At 30.0% G+C, this 22,130-nt stretch overlaps 1 protein-coding gene across 1 annotated transcript; it reads left to right on the plus strand.

The window, feature by feature from the left end:
- Positions 1–13,921: 13,921 nt before the first annotated feature.
- LOC131651757 (probable methyltransferase TCM_000336) lies at positions 13,922–16,848 on the plus strand. The gene is made up of 4 exons (XM_058921448.1): positions 13,922–14,192; positions 14,333–14,737; positions 14,840–15,112; positions 16,388–16,848. The coding sequence occupies exons 1-4, from the start codon at positions 14,118–14,120 to the stop codon at positions 16,715–16,717; spliced, it is 1,083 nt and encodes a 360-aa protein (XP_058777431.1). The 5' UTR covers positions 13,922–14,117; the 3' UTR covers positions 16,718–16,848.
- The last annotated feature ends 5,282 nt before the right edge of the window (positions 16,849–22,130 follow it).

Here is a 22,130-nt window from a genome sequence, read left to right on the forward strand (position 1 = left end):
GACTGAACGAAGTTTAATTAATTTTTGAATTGTAGCACCCTTATTTTCATGTACTCTGAATGAATTTAATTAAATTTCCGCGGGGTTAGAAGGGTGTTACACCAAGCAATCTCGCTTAGAGAGCTTAGCTCACTAAGCGGTAGCAGAAAAAAACCAAATTTTGTTTACCCCATAACTTGAGAACCGTAACTCTGAATTGCACCCGGTTCGAAGCATTGGAAAACTTATTCAATGATCTATCTAAGAATGACTAAATGAAAACCAAATTGATGATTTTTATCATCCTTATTTTGAGCCTTACTTTTTGATGAATTAGTAAATTTTGCATTCTTGAAGCTTAGCCTTTGGCCTTTATTATTCAATGCTCCAAATATGCATGGATACCTACAAAATGAATGGAAAACTATTAATCGTTACATAAATGAATCGTAAACAGAAGTATGCACATATTTTCACAAAAGTTGGGATTTTATTATAAAAACGGAATGAATAGAATCGATAAGTGCCATAATTATATACTCAAAATAACGATATTTTGGCACTTATCAATATTCCCTGACAAAAAAACAATAATGGTGGTGATTTCATCCATTTTGCACTTATGGTCTAATTCGAGCCCGTTAAGACGAAAGAGATCTTGAGTGATCCAAAGTGAATTTATACAATGAAAGAGGAGCTGAAATCAATTGAGAATCCCAAAGATGAGTCTATAAGGTGAAGAAGTATCCCAAAGATGAAATAATCAAGCATAAGGCTCAATTAGTTGCAAAGAGATTCTTGTAAAAATAAGGCATAGACTGAAGAGGTATTTGCACCAATTTCTACGATTGAAATCATAAGGTTAGTTGTTGGTGTTACAAATAACAATAATCAGTCCATCTATCAAATATACATGAAATTTGCATTTTTGAACGGTCTGCTTGAAAATGAGGTTTATGTAGAGCAGTCCCCTAGTTTTGTTGTGAAAAAACAAGAGGGAAGGTTCTACAAGTTGAGAAAAGCATTGTATGGTTAGAGGCAAGCTCCAAGAGCTTGAAACAAAAGGATAGATGGCTTCCTATAGAACATTGGTCTAAAGAAATGTGTATCCGAACATGGCGTTTATGTGAAGACAGATACAAGTGAAGAGGTGATCATTCTTTGTCTATATGTAGACGATTTGTTGATCACAGACAACGACGAAAGGTGTATTTTTAAGTTCAAGAGTGAACTTATGAAAGAATTCGAGATGAGCTTTCCTTAGCATAGAGTTCCACAAGTCAAAAAAAGGACTGCTTGTGCACCAAAGGAGATATGCTCTTTAGATATTGAAGAATTGTGAAATGGAGCATTGTAATGCTGCCATTACACTAGCCAAACCAAGATTGCAGTTGTCTAAGAATGAAGAGGAGCAGAACGTAGATCCAACTCAATATAGAAGGTTGATTGGATCATTATGTTACTTATGTAATACGCGGCCAAATTTGGCGTTTAGTGTCGGTATTGCATGTAGATTCATGGAGAGGCCAAAGGTTTCCCACTTGGAAGCAGTCAAAAGAATCCTAAGATACGTCAACGTTTCTATTGGTTGCAGAATTCTCTTTCCCGCAGCGGATATGTGCAGAAAATGAAATTTGCTCGGTTTCACCGATTCCAATTTGTTCGGAGATAAAAATGATCGTTAGTCTACAGTTGGATACATCTCTTATGTTCGGTGAAACACCAATCTCACGGTGTTCGAAGAAGCAGTCGGTGGTAGCACTCTCGTCTTGTGAGGCCAAATATATTGCCACTTCGTTATGTGCGTGTCAAGTCGTGTGGCTAATGAATCTTTTGAAGGAGCTGAGAAACAGTGAGGGTGGGGCTGTTACACTTTTGGTTAATAACATTTTCGCGATTAATCTTGCTAAGAATCCAATTGTACATGGAAGGAGCAAGCATTTAATTAGAGACGAGGTTTCACTATTTGAGAGAGCTTGTTATTGAAGGAAAGTTGAGATTGAGATATTGTAGAAGTGAAGACCAAGTTGTTGATTTACTGACTAAGGGAGTCACAAATGATGTGTTCAAAAGTTTGAATATGAGCATGAGTATGAAATACTTGTAGCACTTGAAATAAGGTGGTGTGTTAAGAGTTTTGAAGTATTTCAAGTGTTCAAATCAGTTAACATGAGGGAGTAACCGGTTACAGGCATAAAAAAGGTCAAATAAGCTGCAGAAAAGCACTTTTAGAGTTACTTTAATCGATTACGCATTCGGAGTAACCGGTTACACCTAATTGTATTTTTCTGCTTTGTGTCAGCTGTAATCGGTTAGAGGTTTGTGTTAACCGGTTACAGCCCCGGGTTTTTGAATTTCCTGCCTTTTTTACTTGATGCTTTTGTACCCCAATTATTGTATAAATACCATGATGATATGTTTGTAATGCAGATTGAATGAAATCAATCTCTCTCTCTCTCTCTCTCTGAAACTCTCCATTACTTATCAATCTTGTGATTGAATGTTCTAACAACGTATTCCGTCCATTATCTTTTATAAGCAATTTTTGACTTTTAGGCTCATTGAAAAATTGATATATTTGATTTATATGTAGTCTAAATATATTATTTATTAAGTGAACCTAAAAATTAAAATTTGCTTATAAAAGATAATGGAGAGAGAACTACACAAATATCAAATAAATCTTTTTAAATAAATATGAACGAAATAGCGACATAACTTATTATATGTTTGTCTGTTACTTTTTATATAGTCTTTATAAAGAGTGCTAGTAACACTTTCTTTTTAACACTCTCTTAAACACTCATTTTTTTATTGGTTGAAACATGTGTGAATCGCTCAGTTTAAAAATAGGTTGCACAGAAAATAATAAGACTCATTCATGTTTCAACCAATAAAAATTGATGTTTGAGAGTATTAAAAAGAAAGTGTTCTATGTAAAGGAAATTTAACTTTAAAAAAAATAAAAAATAAAATAAAAATAAAAATCAATATAAATTATTTTTTTTCAGTTAGAAAACGAATATGAACTCTAATATAAAGAATATAATTTTTGTAATTTCTAGTATAACGGGGCAACCTTTCAAGTTTGTGTCTTAGTAGCATATTAAGTCGGACAAATTAGCTAATAGTGATTAAAAGACTGATTTAACTGATAACAGAATCGTTTCAACCCGTTTTTCTATACCTAAACTTAGGTTGCATGATCTTGTTGAATATACGGTCATGATTATAGTTTTGTCAAGTTATGATGGCATTTCCTCATACCCTTATTAGTTATTCCAATGGTTCTTCCCACATGTAAGGGAAGCATTATGATCCTGTCCCAAAATTCATGCATTTAAACAGTACTGCACATGTGGGGTGTCCGTCCATGGCAGCAAAGCATCCACTAAAAACAACACTTTGTCACAAATAGGTCTTGTGTTAACCCCACACTCGCATGTGTCAACACTCCATTGCTTCTTCAACACAATTTTCATTTGAAATGTTAAATATTATTCCTTCCCTAGATTTCTATTTTTATTAGAAGTTGTTGGTGGTATAAATTAAAACTGTCAAAATGGTTATCTGGCCTTAAATGGGTCGACTTTAGGTTTTTGAGGACTGGACCAAAAAGGGATGTGTAATATAGGTTCGAGATTTACTACTCAAGCTCGGTCTTAGATGAATTTTGTTATCTGGTCTTAAATGGGTTTTTTTATTTAAAAAAAAAAAATTTATAATATTTATTATAAATAAAATTAAAAATTATATTATTTTAAACATAATACATTTTAAATTTTAAAGTACTATATTATCTCTTATAAATACTATTAATGTGTTTCTAATTATAATATATGTCAAAATTGTATAAAATAATACTTGAATATAAGAGAAAAAATAATATAATACGATGAAAAAATCTTGATTATGTTAATGTATAATATTTAAAAGAGAACAATTTAATAGAATAGAGATAAAATTTAGTGAAGTGAGAAAAATCAATATACAATTTTGGAGTAAGATAATATAAATATGAATATATTTTTTTAAATTTTATAATCATGCGAATCTAATGAACTACTCACGGACCATATAGGCTAGTCTTAATGGTAGTGGGTTTTTTAGGACTGAACTAAAAAGGTCCTGAAAAATATGGGCTCTAATTTTAAAGTCCAAGACCCTATGATTTTTTAGGCCTGACGGACTAGTCCATACGAGCTAACCCATTTTGACAGCTATAATATAAACTATAAATATTGTTTTTCTTCCGCACTCTCTAACTAGTTCCAGGTGAATAAAGTCCTAATAATTTAAAATTTGTATAGAAAGATCATGACACTGAACAAATATTATTCCTATCATAAATTGAAATTGATATTCCCTAAAGCTTTGTTTTCTGTAATTAATTTGTTCACTTTTTATGTATAAATGCAATTAAAAAGAAATAAATAGTCTTTATTATTAAATTAATGTCTATATTTAGACTTGAGAGGCAAAGAGATTGCATCCTAAGTTGAGGTTGTTTTAGTTGATACAATTTGGTTATGCACTTAGGTTAAAAGTGAGTTATATTGACTTCAATAGTACAATTGTGTTCATGGACTAAAATTTTCATATTAATTAAAGGGGTTGAAAGTGAAAGTATATAATTAGGTGAAGCATTTAATTAGGAAATTTCTTTACCCACCTCCCTCTTTTCTTGGTCACCTCTGGTGAAAAACCCAAAATACCCTCACTTCGGAAATGCATTTCCGAAACGCTTATTTTTTTTTTTCAAAATTTGTCTTATTTCGGAAATGCACTTCCGAAAATACGAAAAAAAAGGTGTTTTCGGAGATGCATTTCCGAAAACACCCCTTTTTTGGGTTTTCGGAAATGCATTTCCGAAAACACCTTTTCTTTGGGAGGGGGGTGTCTTCGGATATACACTTCCGAATTTTTTTTGGGAGGGGGTGTCTTCGGATATACACTTCCAAAATATTCCAAAACCAAATTGGTCTTGGAATGTTTCGGATATACACTTCCGAAAGAATTCAATAATTATTAAAAAATTAAAATCAAGGTGAATCAATACAATTAATAGGTATAAAATCAAGGTGAATCAATATAATTAATATGTATAAAATTTCCTAAACAATTTTAAAGTTAAAAATTATTTTAGTAACTTATATAAATAAAAAACATCTTAATTTCATAAGTAAATTTTGAATTATTTAAAATTAAATATAATATATAAATATAAATATAATATATATATTATAAATTAAAACACTCATTGTTTTAATTTTTATAATTATTATAAAAATGTATAAATATATTTATAATTAATATATAATAATTATTATATAAATATATAATAATTTTTATAAATATATAATAATTGTTATAATTATTATATAAATATATAAATATATAAATTAAAACACTCATTTTTTTTAATTATTTTTGTAAATATATAAATATATAATAATTATTATAAATATATAAATATATAAATAAAAAATTATAACTCATTTTGTAAGTGAAATTATTTTAATTATTTTAATTAAAATTATTTTAAATTTTAAAATATGAATCAAAATAGAAATATATAATAATTATTATTCATAACTCATAAATTATATCAAAATAATTATTATTATTATTCATTACTCATAAATTATATCAAATTTATGATAATTGAATTAATTAATATCCAAAATTAATTTTTGGGATTTTTTTTTGTTGTTTCGGAGATGCATCTCCGAATTAGTCAAAATCCCAATTTTTTGGATTTTTTCGGAAATGCACTTCCGAAGTCTGGAAAAATTTAGAAAAAAAAATATTTCGGAAATGCATTTCCGAAGCGGGGTAAAATGAGGTTTTCGCTGGGGGTGACCCCATAGGGAGGTGGGTAAAGAAAAAATCTTTAATTAAATGAAAATATTACTCAAAGAAATTAATATTATAATTTTTATTTTAAAATAATATATAATTTGTCACATATAAATATTTTAAATAAAATATTTATAAAAGCAATGTTAGTTGGCTAAATCAAAGATTTTAAGCCTCTCAAACCAATTGTTTTACATGTATTAAAATGTTTTTGTTGTTACAATGAAATATTTGATTATAATAAGATTTTATGTGAAATCTTAAATTTAAATTTAATTCATTATACTTTTCTTTTTCAGTGTATATGTTGATAATTAAATTGATAAAAAAAATTAACAGAATATTAAAATGTATAAAAAATTAAGTACAAACAACTAAAAAGTAAAAGTATCTTTAAAAAATAATTTATTAAAGGATACACGAATTCACATAATTGTTTTTGATACAAGAAAGAGAAAGAGAAAGAAAAATAATAAAAAAAAATTAATTAGAGTTCCTATCAAATTCAACATAATGTAAAAAAAATCTTCTTAAAAAAATCAGCACAACTATTTATGTTAGGAAAACATAAAAAAGAAAGAATGACCAATCCTGGTCCGACAAGTTATCAACATGGAAGAACACATTTTACATATTTAATTAAAATAATATGCATCTCAAATAATTAAATAAAAAATTATTACTTTTGTTGGTCAACGATTTTTTTCTTACGGTTCCCTTTAAACCTCTATAAATAAATAAATATTGGATCCACTCTAAATTCTAATAATGAAATGGAAATAGTTTGAATTATAAAATATAATATCAAAAGATCCAACTAAAAGCACACTGATTTGATGGATTTAAAGTTGCTATACCACCATGACAAGTTGGTCCAATTCCTAATCAATCACAAACCATTGAAACCAAATGAAACTTTTTCTGGGGACAAAATAGTGAACGCCCACTATAGGACTTTTCTCATCAAACTTTTCTTTTACAAGTTGAAATCATTAGTGTTAAGCACTTTAGCTTCTCTTAGGCATGTGGATGGGATCATTACCCCCGGAAATAAAAAGAATCCAGCTCTACGGATGAATACTCTTTCTTAGACAACAACATGCTTATTTGAATTTTTGTTGAATTACTTTTTTCTCTATTCTTATGAGAATATCTTGGGTTTACGCTTTTCGGAGGTGAAGTGGGTGGGCTTGAGAGAAATCTTCCATTGATCTATGCTTTCGTCCAATAGGTTTTTATACTAGGCACTGGGTGATCTTGTTAGGGTTAATGTAAAGAGATTTCATTTTACAACTTTGTCAGCGTGGTAGTAGTTCAAGCGATCGTCTACGTGCTCGCCGTGTTTGTCTAGATCTTCGATACTGTTATAGTTTTGAAGCTTTGGAGGTTTTTCTAACGTTCTTGAAATTATGCTCTCGAGGATGCGGGTGGACATGAGATTTCTCTTCCACTTCGGGACTAGAGCATCTTCTCATATCTATTTCTTCATCGAGGACGACGGACCTCCGGGGGAGTGTGACTGCCACTCCTTTCTTCACGACCGAAGGACGAAGTGTGATATCTATGTTGGTGGTGATGACCTGGTGATGTTGGAACTTCTTTTCCTGACGTCACCGTCCTAACTAAGGCAGACTCGGGAATGACGACTTGAATTCTTTGAGAGACGACTTCTAGTGTTTCACTGTTCTTCGAGTTAAAATGTTGTAAGCTCTCTTCGATTCTGAATAGCCTTTCCACCCAGGCTTGTGAGTTATACTATAAAACCATGATATTAAAATTGTTAAGTAGTTTCTGTCTAGGTATCACAAGCAGTGGTGGAGGTTTGATCAAAGGTTCACCCTGGTGGAATTGTTGCACATATCACAAGCAGTGGTAGAGCTTGATGCGGTGATCCTAGGATTTTAATATGGTGGAGGAGGGGCCGACTTCCAAGGTTCGCACTCCAACACCCAAGATAGTAAGAGAGTGAAAATTGATATGAGAATGAGAATGGATTCAAATATTTAAGAAATGGAAAACTTTCCTTCTTATGTAGAAGAAGCGATTAACAACTGAAAGCGTAAAGTGATGCATAGATCACGATCAACCTTCAAATTCATTGGACGGGGAGAAGGATTCTCGCGCGCGGAATTGATTTCTCAGAGAGGGAAAAATAGTTTAATTGTTTTGCATTTTAGTCCTTTCACTTCGCTATTGAACCTTTATAATTGGCCCTCTTGGGCGACCCAAAACAATTAGCAAGATTGACAACAAATATATCTAATTTTTGTTAAGAAGCAATAACTAGTTGACCATTTACCTTGTTAAAAAAAAGAAATCAAAGAACGAGGGACAAATGGTTTACGTTAATGTAGTGGTTTCTTCTCGCATCGTCATCCATATTCCCAACTTTGAATAGAGAAATATGAAACCTTAAACAAAATATATATGAGATAAATTTGTTTACGCTACTTCAAATAAGCCATCTTATCTCGGACGCGGAAAATGAATTTTACCTCTGTCACACAAGCAAGGTAACGAAGGGTGTCATGAAAAGTGTGCCGCTTAAATTCTCGGTTAATGTTAATCCGACATGTAATGTCTAAAGTGGTCACTAGTTCGAACCCCAGTGAGATCATTTTTGGAATTTCTAAATGGCGGAATTTTTTCTCCACGGTTTTGAAAATAACTGACGGGCGAAATTAGTTATTTTCCCCCTTGATCCACCAAACCCTAACTGAAAATATAACCGTGAAAATTGATATAGAAAATGATAATACAGAAAACTAAGTTATGGTTGAAAAATGAATTACACTAATCAAAAGCTTTTTGACATCTTTCAACTCATTACTATTCGCTCTCTTTCTTTTATGGTTAAAATCTCTCAATCTGTTTCAAGTTTTTCATTGAACACTTCCTCCTATACTAATTCACTCTTCAAAGCATAAAATTTGATTCTTTGCAAAATGAAAAAGAAGAAGGAGATGAATGAAAACTAGTTGCATATGAAGAAATTTTAACAACAAAGAATAGAGGAATAATGAGTTGAAAGATTCCAAAAAACTTTGATTATTATAACTTGCTTTTCAAATATAACTTAATTTTTACCTATTATCATTTAGTAAATCACTTTAAAAGGTTACATGTTCAAAGAGGGGTTACTGAAACAAGCAATCCACATTAGATATAATAAACTCAAATGTTACATGAAGTTGAGGAGAGCTACACAAAGAATCACAAAAAACACCAATCTCGGCTTAACTACAACGATTAATACTAGTTTAACAAAATGTCAACATAAACAATATGACAACAACATAAATAAAATGACAACAACATAAACAATATGACAACAACATAAAGAATCAAATAATCTCAATATCTCTCAACAAAAGGACAACAACATAAACAATAAATTTATAACATTAATCTTACTTTTACAAAAACAATCAATATCATTTTAACCAACAACATCAATCTCAGTTTAAACCTCTAAGATTTTTTGTCTAAACATCAAAAACAAAATAACAATGGACTCAAGAATAAACAACGACAACAAAAACAACAAAAATAATGTAAAATGAAAAGTGATGTTCGACATACTAGATCTGTGAAGAAGATGTGAAAATAATGATTTGGATATTCTATTTTGGCAATTATAGAACGAGAGCCCTAAACATGTATCATCTTCATATTGAGGATGATATGTAATTAGAGCTCTCGTTTAGGAGTCACAATATCGAACGAGAGCCCTAACACATGCAATGAAAATAATACCAGGAGAAAGATGTTGATGTGAGACTAGCACAAAGATGACGAAGTTTGTGTTAATGACAAGTTAGCAACCTCACTTCAGCATCATCCTCTTTGTATTTTTCTATAAAAATACCATGAGGGTGATAGGGTTTTGTTTGAGAGATAGATGTTAGGGTTGTTATGTATTGTAGCGAAATAATTTAGTTTTTATATAAGTAAACTTTTTATGTCAGTTTTCTTTAAACCCGGGGGAAAAGATTAATTATAAAATAAAAGCGTCTTTTTGATTTTAAATAAAACATAAAATTGAAAGAGTTAGGAATCGAAGCTGAGACTCCAATCTATATTTGATATCAATGTTTATAAAAAATCGAGGAATAAGTAATAATCTAAAAAAATAAAAAGATAAATGGCACATTCTAAGTCATTTGACCTCTTAGTAAAAAAAAAAGTCATTTGACCTCAATTTTCCATTAGCAGAGGTGAAAACGTTGACATTAAATATAGGGCAATGCTAAGGAGTGCCTCGGGGGCACTGGTTAAGAGTTTAAAATGATATGTTTTGTTTATTAAATACTTGTATTAAATGTAAAGAAAATTAAAATAATTGACTTTTCGAAGAAAAAAAATGTATGTTTTTCTTGAAAATACTTGTATTCAATGCATTGAAAGTTTAAATTATTGATTTATTTAAATAATATTTTTTATATTTGGGGCACTCGTTAGCATGACCCTATTATTTATAGTAGTGTTACTAATGTTATTAAATCAATTCATTTTAATTAAAAGTGAATTGAATTTAAAGTAATTTGTATTTATATAAGAGTGAGTTGAATTGATTTCTTCACTTAACAATACAAATTTAATTTATAATTTTAAGATTCTGAAATTAAATTCTTTAAAAGTTATAAAAAGACTATTAAAGTCACTCTAATTAATAATTTTTTCTCATTCTCTCCTTTCTAATTTTTTTTAAAATAGTTGAATAATTATTTTGAGGATAAAAACTACATTTGATGATTTTGTTTTATAAATGTGTGAGTTAAATGTTTGTACTCTTTTCTACCATTGGAGTAAATTCGCTTTGAGTTTGATCAAATAAAAATGCTTTTTTTTTTTTCTTCCAAAAACTATCTTTGCTATAAGAAATATTAGGAAATTTCTTTACCCACCTCCTAATCTTCTTGGTCACCTCTGGCGAATTTATCAAAATACCCTTTTTTTCGGAAGTTCATTTCCGAAAACGTACTTTTATTGAAAAAAAAGGTGTTTTCGGAGATGCATTTCCGAAAACACCCCTTTTTTGAGTTTTCGGAGATGCATTTCCGAAAATATGGGAGGGGGTGTCTTCGGAGATGTATTTCCGAAAACACCCCTTTTCTGAGTTTTCGGAGATGCATTTCCGAAAATATGGGAGGGGTGTCTTCGGAGATGCATATCCGAAATATTCCAAGACCAAATTGGTCTTGGAATGTTTCGGATATACACTTTCGAAAGAATTGAATAATTATTAAAAAATTAAAATCAAGGTGAATCAATACAATTAATAGGTATAAAATCAAGGTGAATCAATAAAATAAAGGTGAATCAATAAAATCAAGGTGAATCAAAATTTCCTAAACAATTTTAAAATAAAAAATTATTTTACTAACTTATATAAATCAAAACATTAAGTAAATTTTGAATTATACTAACTTATATAGAATTAAATATAAAATTTCTTCATTAAATAAAATTAAGACAAAATCTTTTTTTAATTTTTTTAAACTAAATAAAAAATTATAACTCATTTTTAATTATGAATCAGAATAAAAATATATAAATATATAATAATAATTATTAATTTTATAAGTGAAATATATAAATATATAATATATAAATATATAATAATTATTATAAATTAAAACACTCATTTTTTAATTTTTATAATTATTATATAAATATATAAATATATTTATAATTAATATATAATAATTATTATATAAATATATAAATATATAAATATATAAATATATAAATATATAAATATATAAATATATAATAATTTTTATAAATATATAATAATTATTATACTTATTATATAAATATATAAATTAAAACACTCATTTTTTTAAATTTTTTTTAAATATATAATAATTAATATAAATATATAAATAAAAAATTATAACTCATTTTGTAAGTGAAATTACTTTAATTTTTTTAATTAAAATTATTTTAAAATTTAAAATATGAATCAAAATAGAAATATATAATAATTATTATTCATAACTCATAAATTATATCAAAATATATAATTATTATCATTCATTACCTATAAATTATATCAAATTTATGATATGTGAATTAATTAATATCCTAAAATTAATTTTTGGGATTTTTTATTTTTTTTTGGTTTTTTTGGAGTCTCCGAATTAATCAAAATCCCAATTTTTGGGATTTTTTCGGAGAGGCACTTCCGAAGTCTGGAAAAATTTAGAAAAAAAAAAATTTCAGAAATGCATTTCCGAAGCAGGGGTAAAGTGGGGTTTTCCCAGAGGGTGACCCCCATAGGAAGGTGGGTAAAGAAAAAATCGAAATATTAATACTAATCGTGTGTGATAGTTAGAGGTTAGAATATGTTAGAGGAGTAATAGATTAGACTTTAAAATGCTTTAGCCTAGTGTACAATAACTGTTTTAAGGTCTAAGAGCCTTTTTTTTTTATCTAGCCTTTTAAAAACTTGATTTGAAAATGCCAGTTAAAAGTCTCGTTCACATAAAAACTTTTAAATAATTTATTTTATCTATTTTTAATTAGTCTATACTACATAAATTACATTACATTTTATGTTATTTAATCTATTAAATTAATAGATATGCATATATAATTTAACATACAATTTTTTTAGATTTTTTAATAATTTAAATTTGATATATTTAATTAAGTAAAATTTTAAAAAAATTTAAACCTAATATGCTTATTAAATAGGTTAGGATTAAAATAGAACACACTATAGATTCCTAAGGCCAACTTGAGCGATACCCTAGTGACGGCAAATTTGTAAGACTCATTTTCAACCGTTGTTAAATCAATTATAGCATTAACTAACCGTAACATACAAGAGTTAATACGATTTCATAAAAAAATATTAAGAATCATTTATACCATTTTTCTTTTTCTTTTACTAAAAATAACATTCATCCATTCAAAAATAATTAAAATACAAATTTAAAATTACTATAAATTAAAAAATATGAATCTCCAAACAAATTCACAACACTCACGCTTAATAGCATACAACAGTAAAATGTTTCTAAATTTGATAAAGTATACAAATATGACGAAATTAAATTGTTCAAAATATCTATATCTCTCTAAATTTGTAGCGTTGACGACATCAAAGTCATTGTTAAATATACATTGAGTCGGAATTAATCAGTCAATTTGAACTGAATAAATAACGCATCAAGACGAAAAACAAAATAATGCCGCAATAAAATGACTACCAACACAACATCGCACTAAGACGACGAAATCACAGAAAAAAAAACTAAGAATACATGTAAAATCACTTATTTAAATGAAAAGAAAAAGATAAATTTAAAAGGGTGATTTTGGATTAAAATTGACCTTAAAACCACCCTCTTTTGTGGATAAAGAAAAAGTAAAAATTAGGGGTGTGTTTTCTTTAAGGATTTAAACTATAATCCTGAAAATGTTATTCCTGATAATATTATTCTTCGGAATTTTATTACCGTGTACATGTTTGGTGAGTAAATTAGTTTTTTAGGAATATTAATAAAATGTATTTAATTAAAATTTTAAAATAAAAAATAAATGAATTAAAATATTTGAAAGTGAAAAATTATAGGTGGTTAGTTCTTATTCTCATGGGAATAAAAGATTTCCACTTTATAATTATAAATAAAAAATAATAATATTATGTGTAAAATAAATTCCTAAAAATAAAAAGTTCATGCGCATAATTTCTTAACACTTGAAACAAATATTAGAATAAAAAATATTTCAATCTATATTTTTAAAAATAATTTCTTAAAACTTGAAATAAATATTAGAATAAAAAATATTTCGGCTGAAAATAAATTTGTAATCCAGAAAAAAAAACACCTCTAAAATGGAAGAAAGAAAGGAAGCTGTTGTTATAAAAATTTAATGGGCCTGCTCACTTTATACAAATTTATACAATTTTTCTAATAAACTAAAATGGTAAATCTCTGAGCCGTATGTATTAATTGCATATTCCAAAATAGTACTACTGATTGAGTGCAGTCAAAACCCATCATGCTTGAACACAACACATAACCGTTTCTTTTAAAGCATCATCATCAACATTCAACCTAACATTCATTATAGCTCATGAAATGTCACTCTCCAAGTTAGATTAATTCTTCACCCCCATGATTAGCTATTTATTTTTGTTTTATACAATTTCAGTGTCAAGAAAAAAAAAATACAGCCACGTCATCACAAATTGCTTTTAAATACAACCACTACTTCTTCAACAAGCTAGAATCAGAAACTCGAATTCCGAGTAACAAAAAAAAATGGATGTAGAGAAAGTGTTCCACATGACTGGAGGAGTTGGCAAAACAAGCTATGCCAGAAACTCCTCACTACAGGTTCATTAGTTTATTTTCTATCCATCTTAATTTTTTTTTACCGTGGCAGTGCAGTTTGTTGTCTGTTTGTCTTCTATTTTGATATAATTTTTTTATTTATATATGGATTAAAAATATAAAATCTATATTTTCTTTGCCAGAAAAAAGTATCGGATAAGGTGAAACACATACTGATAGAAGCAGTAGAGGCTCTTTACATTGAAACAACTCCAAAAAGTATAGGCATTGCTGATTTGGGTTGTTCTTCTGGACCAAACACTCTCTCAATTATCAAAGATATCTTCCAGACAATTCAATCAACAAGTCACAAAATCATGCACCACTCTACTGAATTCCGTGTCTACTTTAACGATCTCCCAACGAACGATTTCAATTCAATCTTCAAAGCTTTGCCTGAGTTTCAAAAGTTGCTCAATCAAGATAGGAAAAATGATTCTCCTTCCATTTTCATGGGAGGTTACCCTGGTTCATTTTATGGAAGATTGTTCCCTAATAGTTATTTGCACTTTGTTCATTCTTCCCATTGTTTACACTGGCTTTCAAGGGTAATAAATTCATAATATTCATTCAAATTTTTGTCTTTCAATTCTTTGAACCACCAATTTTTCGGAACGGTGTTTCAGTGTTTTCCGGTTTATATTATTTAGGTTCCTCCAGGAATTTTCGACGAGGAGAAAAGGTCTTTGAACAAAGGTTGTGTTTACATTTGTGATAAGAGTCCTCAAGTGGTTTCTGAAGCGTATTACAAGCAGTTTCAGGAAGATTTTTCGTTGTTCCTTGAATCAAGGTCTGAAGAATTGGTTGTCGGTGGAAAAATGGTGTTGACGTTTTTGGGAAGAAAGGGACCTCAGCATGTTGACAGAGGCAATTCATTCCTTTGGGAGATTCTTACTCGTGCTTTTACTATTCTAGTCTCACAGGTACATTGTTTCAAGTCATATTGCAATTATATTTCTATTTTTGGAAATTTCTTAATTAGGATAAAGTTAATCGTAGATTAAAACATATTCAAAATATAAACTATTTAAAAAATAATTATATATAATGTTCATAAATCTTAGCTCAACTATAAAAATCAATTGAAAAAATCAATTGAAAAAATCAATATTGTTAAGTTTGACTATATCTCCAAAATTCGAATCTATGAATTTCTAGCTGTTATTATCGTATCGTCTGCCGACATAAAAAAAATATATATAATAAAATTTTAATGCAAAATTAGTGTCTATCAATAAGATTGAGTAAATTTAGTAACATTGAATGGTCTCTGGTCCCTCAAACCCCAACTTGGACGACTTAGATTTTTGGCACTTTCCTTCAATCATTAATTGATGGCAATTTTTTGGGGTCAAGACTTGATTGCAATTTCTATCACAATAGATGAAAGTAACATCTTACCGATTCAAAGTTAGTAGTTTGAAATGGAAAAGCTTATTTTGCTAGGATTTTGATTCATGAACATTAATCATTAAGTTGTAGCTTTTCAACATAGGCTCTCGAGTTCATTTTAAAAGGAGAATTGTAGGGTGCACCATTCTCCACTATGGATAAAACCTTACCATACAAATTGCATTTTACTAGTTACTTGTGGATATTGCACATTTATATTAACAAGAGACATACTATCGAGGACGTGTAAGACGGGTTACACATAGAGCCTCACATTTATTAAGATTAAATTATAGTTAAATAAAATTTTATAAAATATTTATCAAATTAAATCATGATTAAATAGAACCTTTATTTATTTTGTCATGATTAAACTATAACTAACCAATATAGGGTCTCTAAAACCTTGAGACGACTCTGACTAGAGAATATAATTAAAAAATAATTAATATTATATTAATGATTAGAAATGATATTTAATTTAGAGAGAAACACATTATTATTATTATTATTATTATTATTATTATTATTATTATTATTATTATTATTAAATCTCAATTTTGTTTGTTTTCAAATTTAAATATTGGGGACAACTTCTCTACCCATCACAAAAAGATGGGTAGTGTACCTTCAACCAATTAAATAACACCATTTAATTTGTACATATTTATTCATTTATTAAATAGTATAATTGTTTGTTGTTTTCAATGCTTTTTACACTAAGGGTAACCTTATCCAATTTTTTGAGTTGGGTAAATAAGAATTCACCTTAAATATTTCTGTTTTGGCTTTGATGTGTGTTAAAGGGAGAAATAGAAGAGAAGGAACTTGATTCATATGACGTGCATTTCTATGCACCATCAAGAGAAGAAATAGAAGATGAAGTAAGGAAAGAAGGGTCATTGAAAATGGAGAAGTTGGAAATGTTTGAGATAGACAAGGAGCAAGGCAGGGAGAGTTATGGTAGAGAGTTTGCAAAAGCAGTTAGAGCTGTCCAAGAATCAATTATCTCTAATCACTTTGGAGAAAGGATTTTGGACAATTTGTTTGAGATTTTTGCAACATTGGTGGATGAAGAATTTGCAAAGGAGGATATTAAACCAATCACGTTTGTTCTTGTTCTTAGAAAATTATGACTGGGTGTATACAAATTTTAGTTTGGTATATTTTGATTGGAAGTAATGGGATTAGCTTAAAATTTTATGCACCAAGTGTATATTTGTTCCTCTAATTAATCAAATATGTATAAGTGCCTTTCCTTGTTGTATGGACACTTCTAGTGTAGTTAGAAAGGACTTAGAGATTTGTATCTTTTAACTTTAAATTAGTATTGTATATTAGACACATAACAATAATATTTAAAATTTATCAAATCCACTCGAAATTAATGTTACTTTGGGGAAAAAATATGAAAAAATATGATATAATATGACGCATTTAGAATCACGAATGATTAGAAAATGTTAAACCTAGAACGAAATATAAGTTTTAAATGATAAATCTGTCAGATAAAATTCTAAAATTTATCAGGAAAAAACTATTGAATTTTATTAGGATAAAAGATAACGGAAAATCACATCCGAAAGTGTTTAAATACTGAAAAATCTCTAACACTAAAAATATTCAAAAACAAAAATAAAACAAAAATTGCAAAAATTATGAAAAATATTAAAATATTATTTTTGGGCTTGAGCTGATTCCCTATCCGGAAAAGGTATAATAAGAGTCATTCTGACATTAGACGCCAAACTTGCGCAAATTCTGCGAACCTTTCCGACATGTGGCTTCTTCTTCGATACGTGTAACCAACATTCCTACATCAGTTTCCTTCACCTCTAAAGAACCCAACCCCGCATTCTCTCCTTGATAAAGAGTGTCATCTGCTTGATACGCTTTGAAACATTTAAAGTAGGGTTATTACCATTTTACCCCCCTGCCATATAGGTCTTTTTTGGTTTTTCCCCCTGTAATTTTATTTTTTTTGAAAAACAACCTTGTCATTTCAAAATGCTAACTTTTTAGCCCCTAAAGTCAAAATTCGCAGGAAAATCTGCAGGTTTCCTGCGGATTTTCTTTCGGATTTTCCTGCGGATTTTGACTTTAGGGGCTAAAAAGTTAGCTTTTTGAAATGACAAGGTTGTTTTTCAAAAAAAATATTTTACAGGGGGCAAAACCAGAAAAGACCTATATGGCAGGGGGGTAAAATGGTATTAACCCTTTAAAGTATTAATATATTCTCGGTATCCAGGAGAGCTACCATATAAGCATTATCATGATCTTTCAGGTCACTTTGGACATGCCATATTTGCGTGGCTGCAACTTGTTGTAAGTACCTACTAGAAACCTCTCCTTCGTGCTGCCATTATCCACGATTAGATTACACAATTTATTCTTGATAGAATAATGGGTTTTGAACAAATTCTTGTGCTCCCCTTCATCTTTGGAAGCTAGCAGAATTATTTACAACACATAATTTATCTGCTAATCATAGTCTTCCTCTAGAAACTCAACCTCTTCATATTCATTGTTCTCTGTTCCAGGTCATTCTCTTTCCCCTCCTCTTCCCCTTCTTCTACAATAATAACAACTCTCGTTGTTGGACACACATTTGATCAGTGACCTCTTCCATTAAAACAATAACATGTGTCTCCAATGGGTTTAGCATATGAATTATTCTGCCTCTGAACTGGTGTTTTACCCTGCTGCACACTCCTAGAGCTGCTAGCCCCTTATTTCCTGGGTTTGAATCCCTGGTTGTTGTACTTTTTTCCTTGCAACCTGCTGATTCAAATTTATTATGGGGTGAATGCCTTTTAAAAGATGAGAAATTTTAAGGGCATTTCTCCATTAATCCTGCCTTGAAAGCTAGATTGGATGCCTCAGTCACAGTCCATATAGTTAGTAAACGCATCTTCTCACTACTACAAAATATACCTTTGGTAACACCATATTACTACGGTCGTTTAAAAAATCATAGTACTAAATCATTTTCATAAGTTTGAATTTTTTATTATTTTATTAAAAGACATTTCATCACGACCCATACAAATAACTATTGTGATAGATGATAGATTACATGCTTTGATTTCCAACACAAACAATTTTTATTTTTGTCGTTACAAAAGGCTTGTCCATATACTCTTATAAATATATTTAAATTAAAATTAAAATACTTATCACCATAATTATTACCAGAAACTGTTGTGAATAGTTCTTACATTTTATCACGGTTTTTATTAACAACTATGGTGATAAGTTTTACATATATAAGTGAATTTATCAAGCTTCAACACATAATATACATCACTCTCAAAACAAAACCCTACCATCCCTCTCTTCCACATGCAGTGAACTCAACCTCATAAGCTTCTTCATACTAAAAAGTAATCAAGTTCTCACACTTTATCTTTCTTCTTATTCTTCATAATCTTTCTTCTATGTTATTCATATGTTTTCTTCCATTTTGTGTGTATAGGTTCTTTCATTTTTTTTGTTTTTCATACGCTTTCTTATTTATCATTCCATTTGATATTCCAAAGGATTTTCACTTCACATGGTTTTCGTTAGGGGTGGCAAAACGGATCGCGCGCCCCGCTCCGCCCCGCTCCGCCCCACCTTAAACCCTAAACCCTAAAAAACCATTAAGAATTGGATTTACTAGAATTAACTAAAAAAGGGCGGACTTAAGGGGGGACAAACTTAACGAATAGACGAGGCAGACTTTGGCGAGCGACGGGTTTTTGCGGGGCGAGCTTTGGCAGGCGGCGGGATTTTGTAGGGCGGACTTTGGTGGGCGGCAGGCTCAAAATCTTAACCCAGCCCGCCATTTTTTAGCGGATGCGTGGGCCGGCCTGACGGGCCACGACCCCTTTTTCCACCCATAGTTTTCTTGTTTTTTGAGTTATCTCTACTAGAATCTCTGTCTTTGAAAAGGATCTGAGTTACCATATTTGTTCCACGTATGACACAAGTTCTTCTTAAAAAGGGTTTTCATTTGGCATGATTTTTTTACTTGGATCTTTGTTTTTGAAATGGGTCTCAGTTACCATATTTTTTGCATGTATGACACTAGTTTTATAAATGATTTTTCGTGTAATGTCTCTAATTGGGTCTTGAAGATGATAGAGACATCACTGTATTAGATGACTAGCTAGTCTACGTGTTTGTGATAACTTGGTATCTAATTATGTTAACTAACTACACTACGTGTTGTTTGACTTGTAGGGAAAGTGAATGAAAAAATTAAATCAATAAAGCGCATACTATGAGCGTGATTCACAAATGGTTTGTGTTTCTATGGAGAAAAAATACAAGAAGTATGAAGCTATTGTGAAAGCTTCACCCGCCTTGTATTTTTTTCTTCATAGCAACACAAATTATATAACTTCAACTCATTCTGAGACAAATAGATCATTTCTTCGTCTTCATTTTCCACAAATATTTGTAATACTCCCTCCGTCCCAAAATAAGTGTCGCATTTGATAAAATTATTTGTCCCAAAATAAGTGTCGCTTTAAGTTTCCAATGCAATTTTAATCTTTATCTTCCAATTATGCCCTCTAATTAATACTCTTAATTTATTATTCTCTCACTTTACATTTATGATCATTCAAATACACCAATAATAAACAGGGATAGTTTTGTAAAAATACTATTCTCTCTCTTTCATTTATTACATTTTCTTAATCTGTGTGAAATGACCAACTATTACATATATTATGGGACGGAGGGTAGGGATGTCAACTTGTCTTCATTAGCAGGGATCCCCGTGGGGATTTCCCATTTGGGGCCCCAAAGATGGGGATTTTTTTCCCCACGGGGATGGGGAACAAAGTCTTCCCGAAGGCACTTCAGAGATGGGGGTGGCGTAAATATCCCCCGCCCCGTGGAGTCCCCGCCCCGCCTAAAGTAACATAATGTCCTTAAGTTTTATATAATTTTAAATTATTATGGAAGTTTATTTGTCATTTCATATAATTAATCTTATACACAAATTTAAAATATATATGTATTGTCAGTAAAAGAGTGAGATATAAATGATTATTTCAATTTTTTTAGTTTGAAATTTTGGTGGTCATGACACTCAATATTATAGATTAAATATTGTTAAAACAATATATTTATCATAAAAGAATAATTTCTAAATTTCTTGTCCTTAGTATTTTAAGCTTTACTATTAATTTGATTTAAAATAATAAATAAAAAATCATGTTTATGAATCTCCGCATGAACCATGGGGATCCGTGGGGACCCGTGGGGATCTGCGGGGATGGGGATGGGGGACAAAATCTCCCCATAGCGGGGACCCGAAGTGGGGATGGAGAATAGATTCGAGAGCGGGGATTGTGATGGGAATGTATCCCCCGCCCCCGCCCCGCCTCATTGACATCCCTAACGGAGGGAGTAAAAGGTATGTTTTTGAAACATTTCATGAGCTGCTATATTTTTATTTTGTTAATAAATATCGATAAATATTGTTGTGTGTTGTTGTTGTTGATAAATATTTCTCGGAACAAGAACAAAGCATTTCTAAGTCACAAGAAAAAACCTTATTGCGACTTAGCAATGTTTTCTTTATGTGAATCTTGTAGCATTAATTTCTTATGTAGATTGGCAGAAGATCCAGTTGAGTTTATTATATCGTATGTATATTGCTTGTTTCATAAATCCTCCACTAAACATGCATTCATTTAAATTGGTTTAGAAAATAACAATCTAAAAATTGAGTTATATTTTACAAACCAACTTAGATCAATCAATATTTTTCTAATTGGATGCATCTTGTAACATCCCAATTTTATTAGCTACTTATTTAATTAGCCTTATTTAGTGTTTTAGTAATTGTTTGTTTTATTTAATTATTATTTGGTATGATAGTTATTTAATTGAGTTTTATTATGCTAATTGGGCTATTTGAGTAATTAGTGGAATTATAAGATAAAATGTTGTGGGCCTAATTAATTAGAAAGAGTAGTTGGGTGGGTTAAGCCCAATATCACAAGAGAATTTCTTTCCTGACCCCCTATGGGGGTGACCCCCAGCGAAATTCCAAACTTGCCCCTGCTTCGGAGATGTATCTCCGAAGTAATGTTTTTAAAGATTTTTCTAGACTTCGAAAATGCATCTTCGAAAACACAAATTTTTTGGTGTTTTCGGAGATGCATCTCCGAAATGCATGAAAATTCAAAATATACGTTGGTTTTAACAGTCATGTATTATTTCGGAAGTACATTTCCGAAATAATCTGTTCATATACCATTTTCCCTCCTTCACTATTTCATCATTTCTATCAAAAACAAACCCAAACCATCTCCAAAACTTCCATCAATATCAATCCATTTTTCGTCTCAAAATCAAGTTTCAAACGGTTGATCACGTCAAAGGGAGCATAGAAAGCTACAATTTGAGGTAAACATCGCTCATTTTATCCCCTATTTCACTACATTGTTACTGATTCAAGAGATGAAAACTCCGTCAGTTCGGAAGTTCATTTCCGAAATAAGCCACCTAATAAATTTCGGAAATGTACTTCTGAAATAATGTTTGGCA

Source organism: Vicia villosa, linkage group LG2 (assembly GCF_029867415.1).
Source record: "Vicia villosa cultivar HV-30 ecotype Madison, WI linkage group LG2, Vvil1.0, whole genome shotgun sequence".
Classification (NCBI taxonomy): domain Eukaryota; kingdom Viridiplantae; phylum Streptophyta; class Magnoliopsida; order Fabales; family Fabaceae; genus Vicia; species Vicia villosa.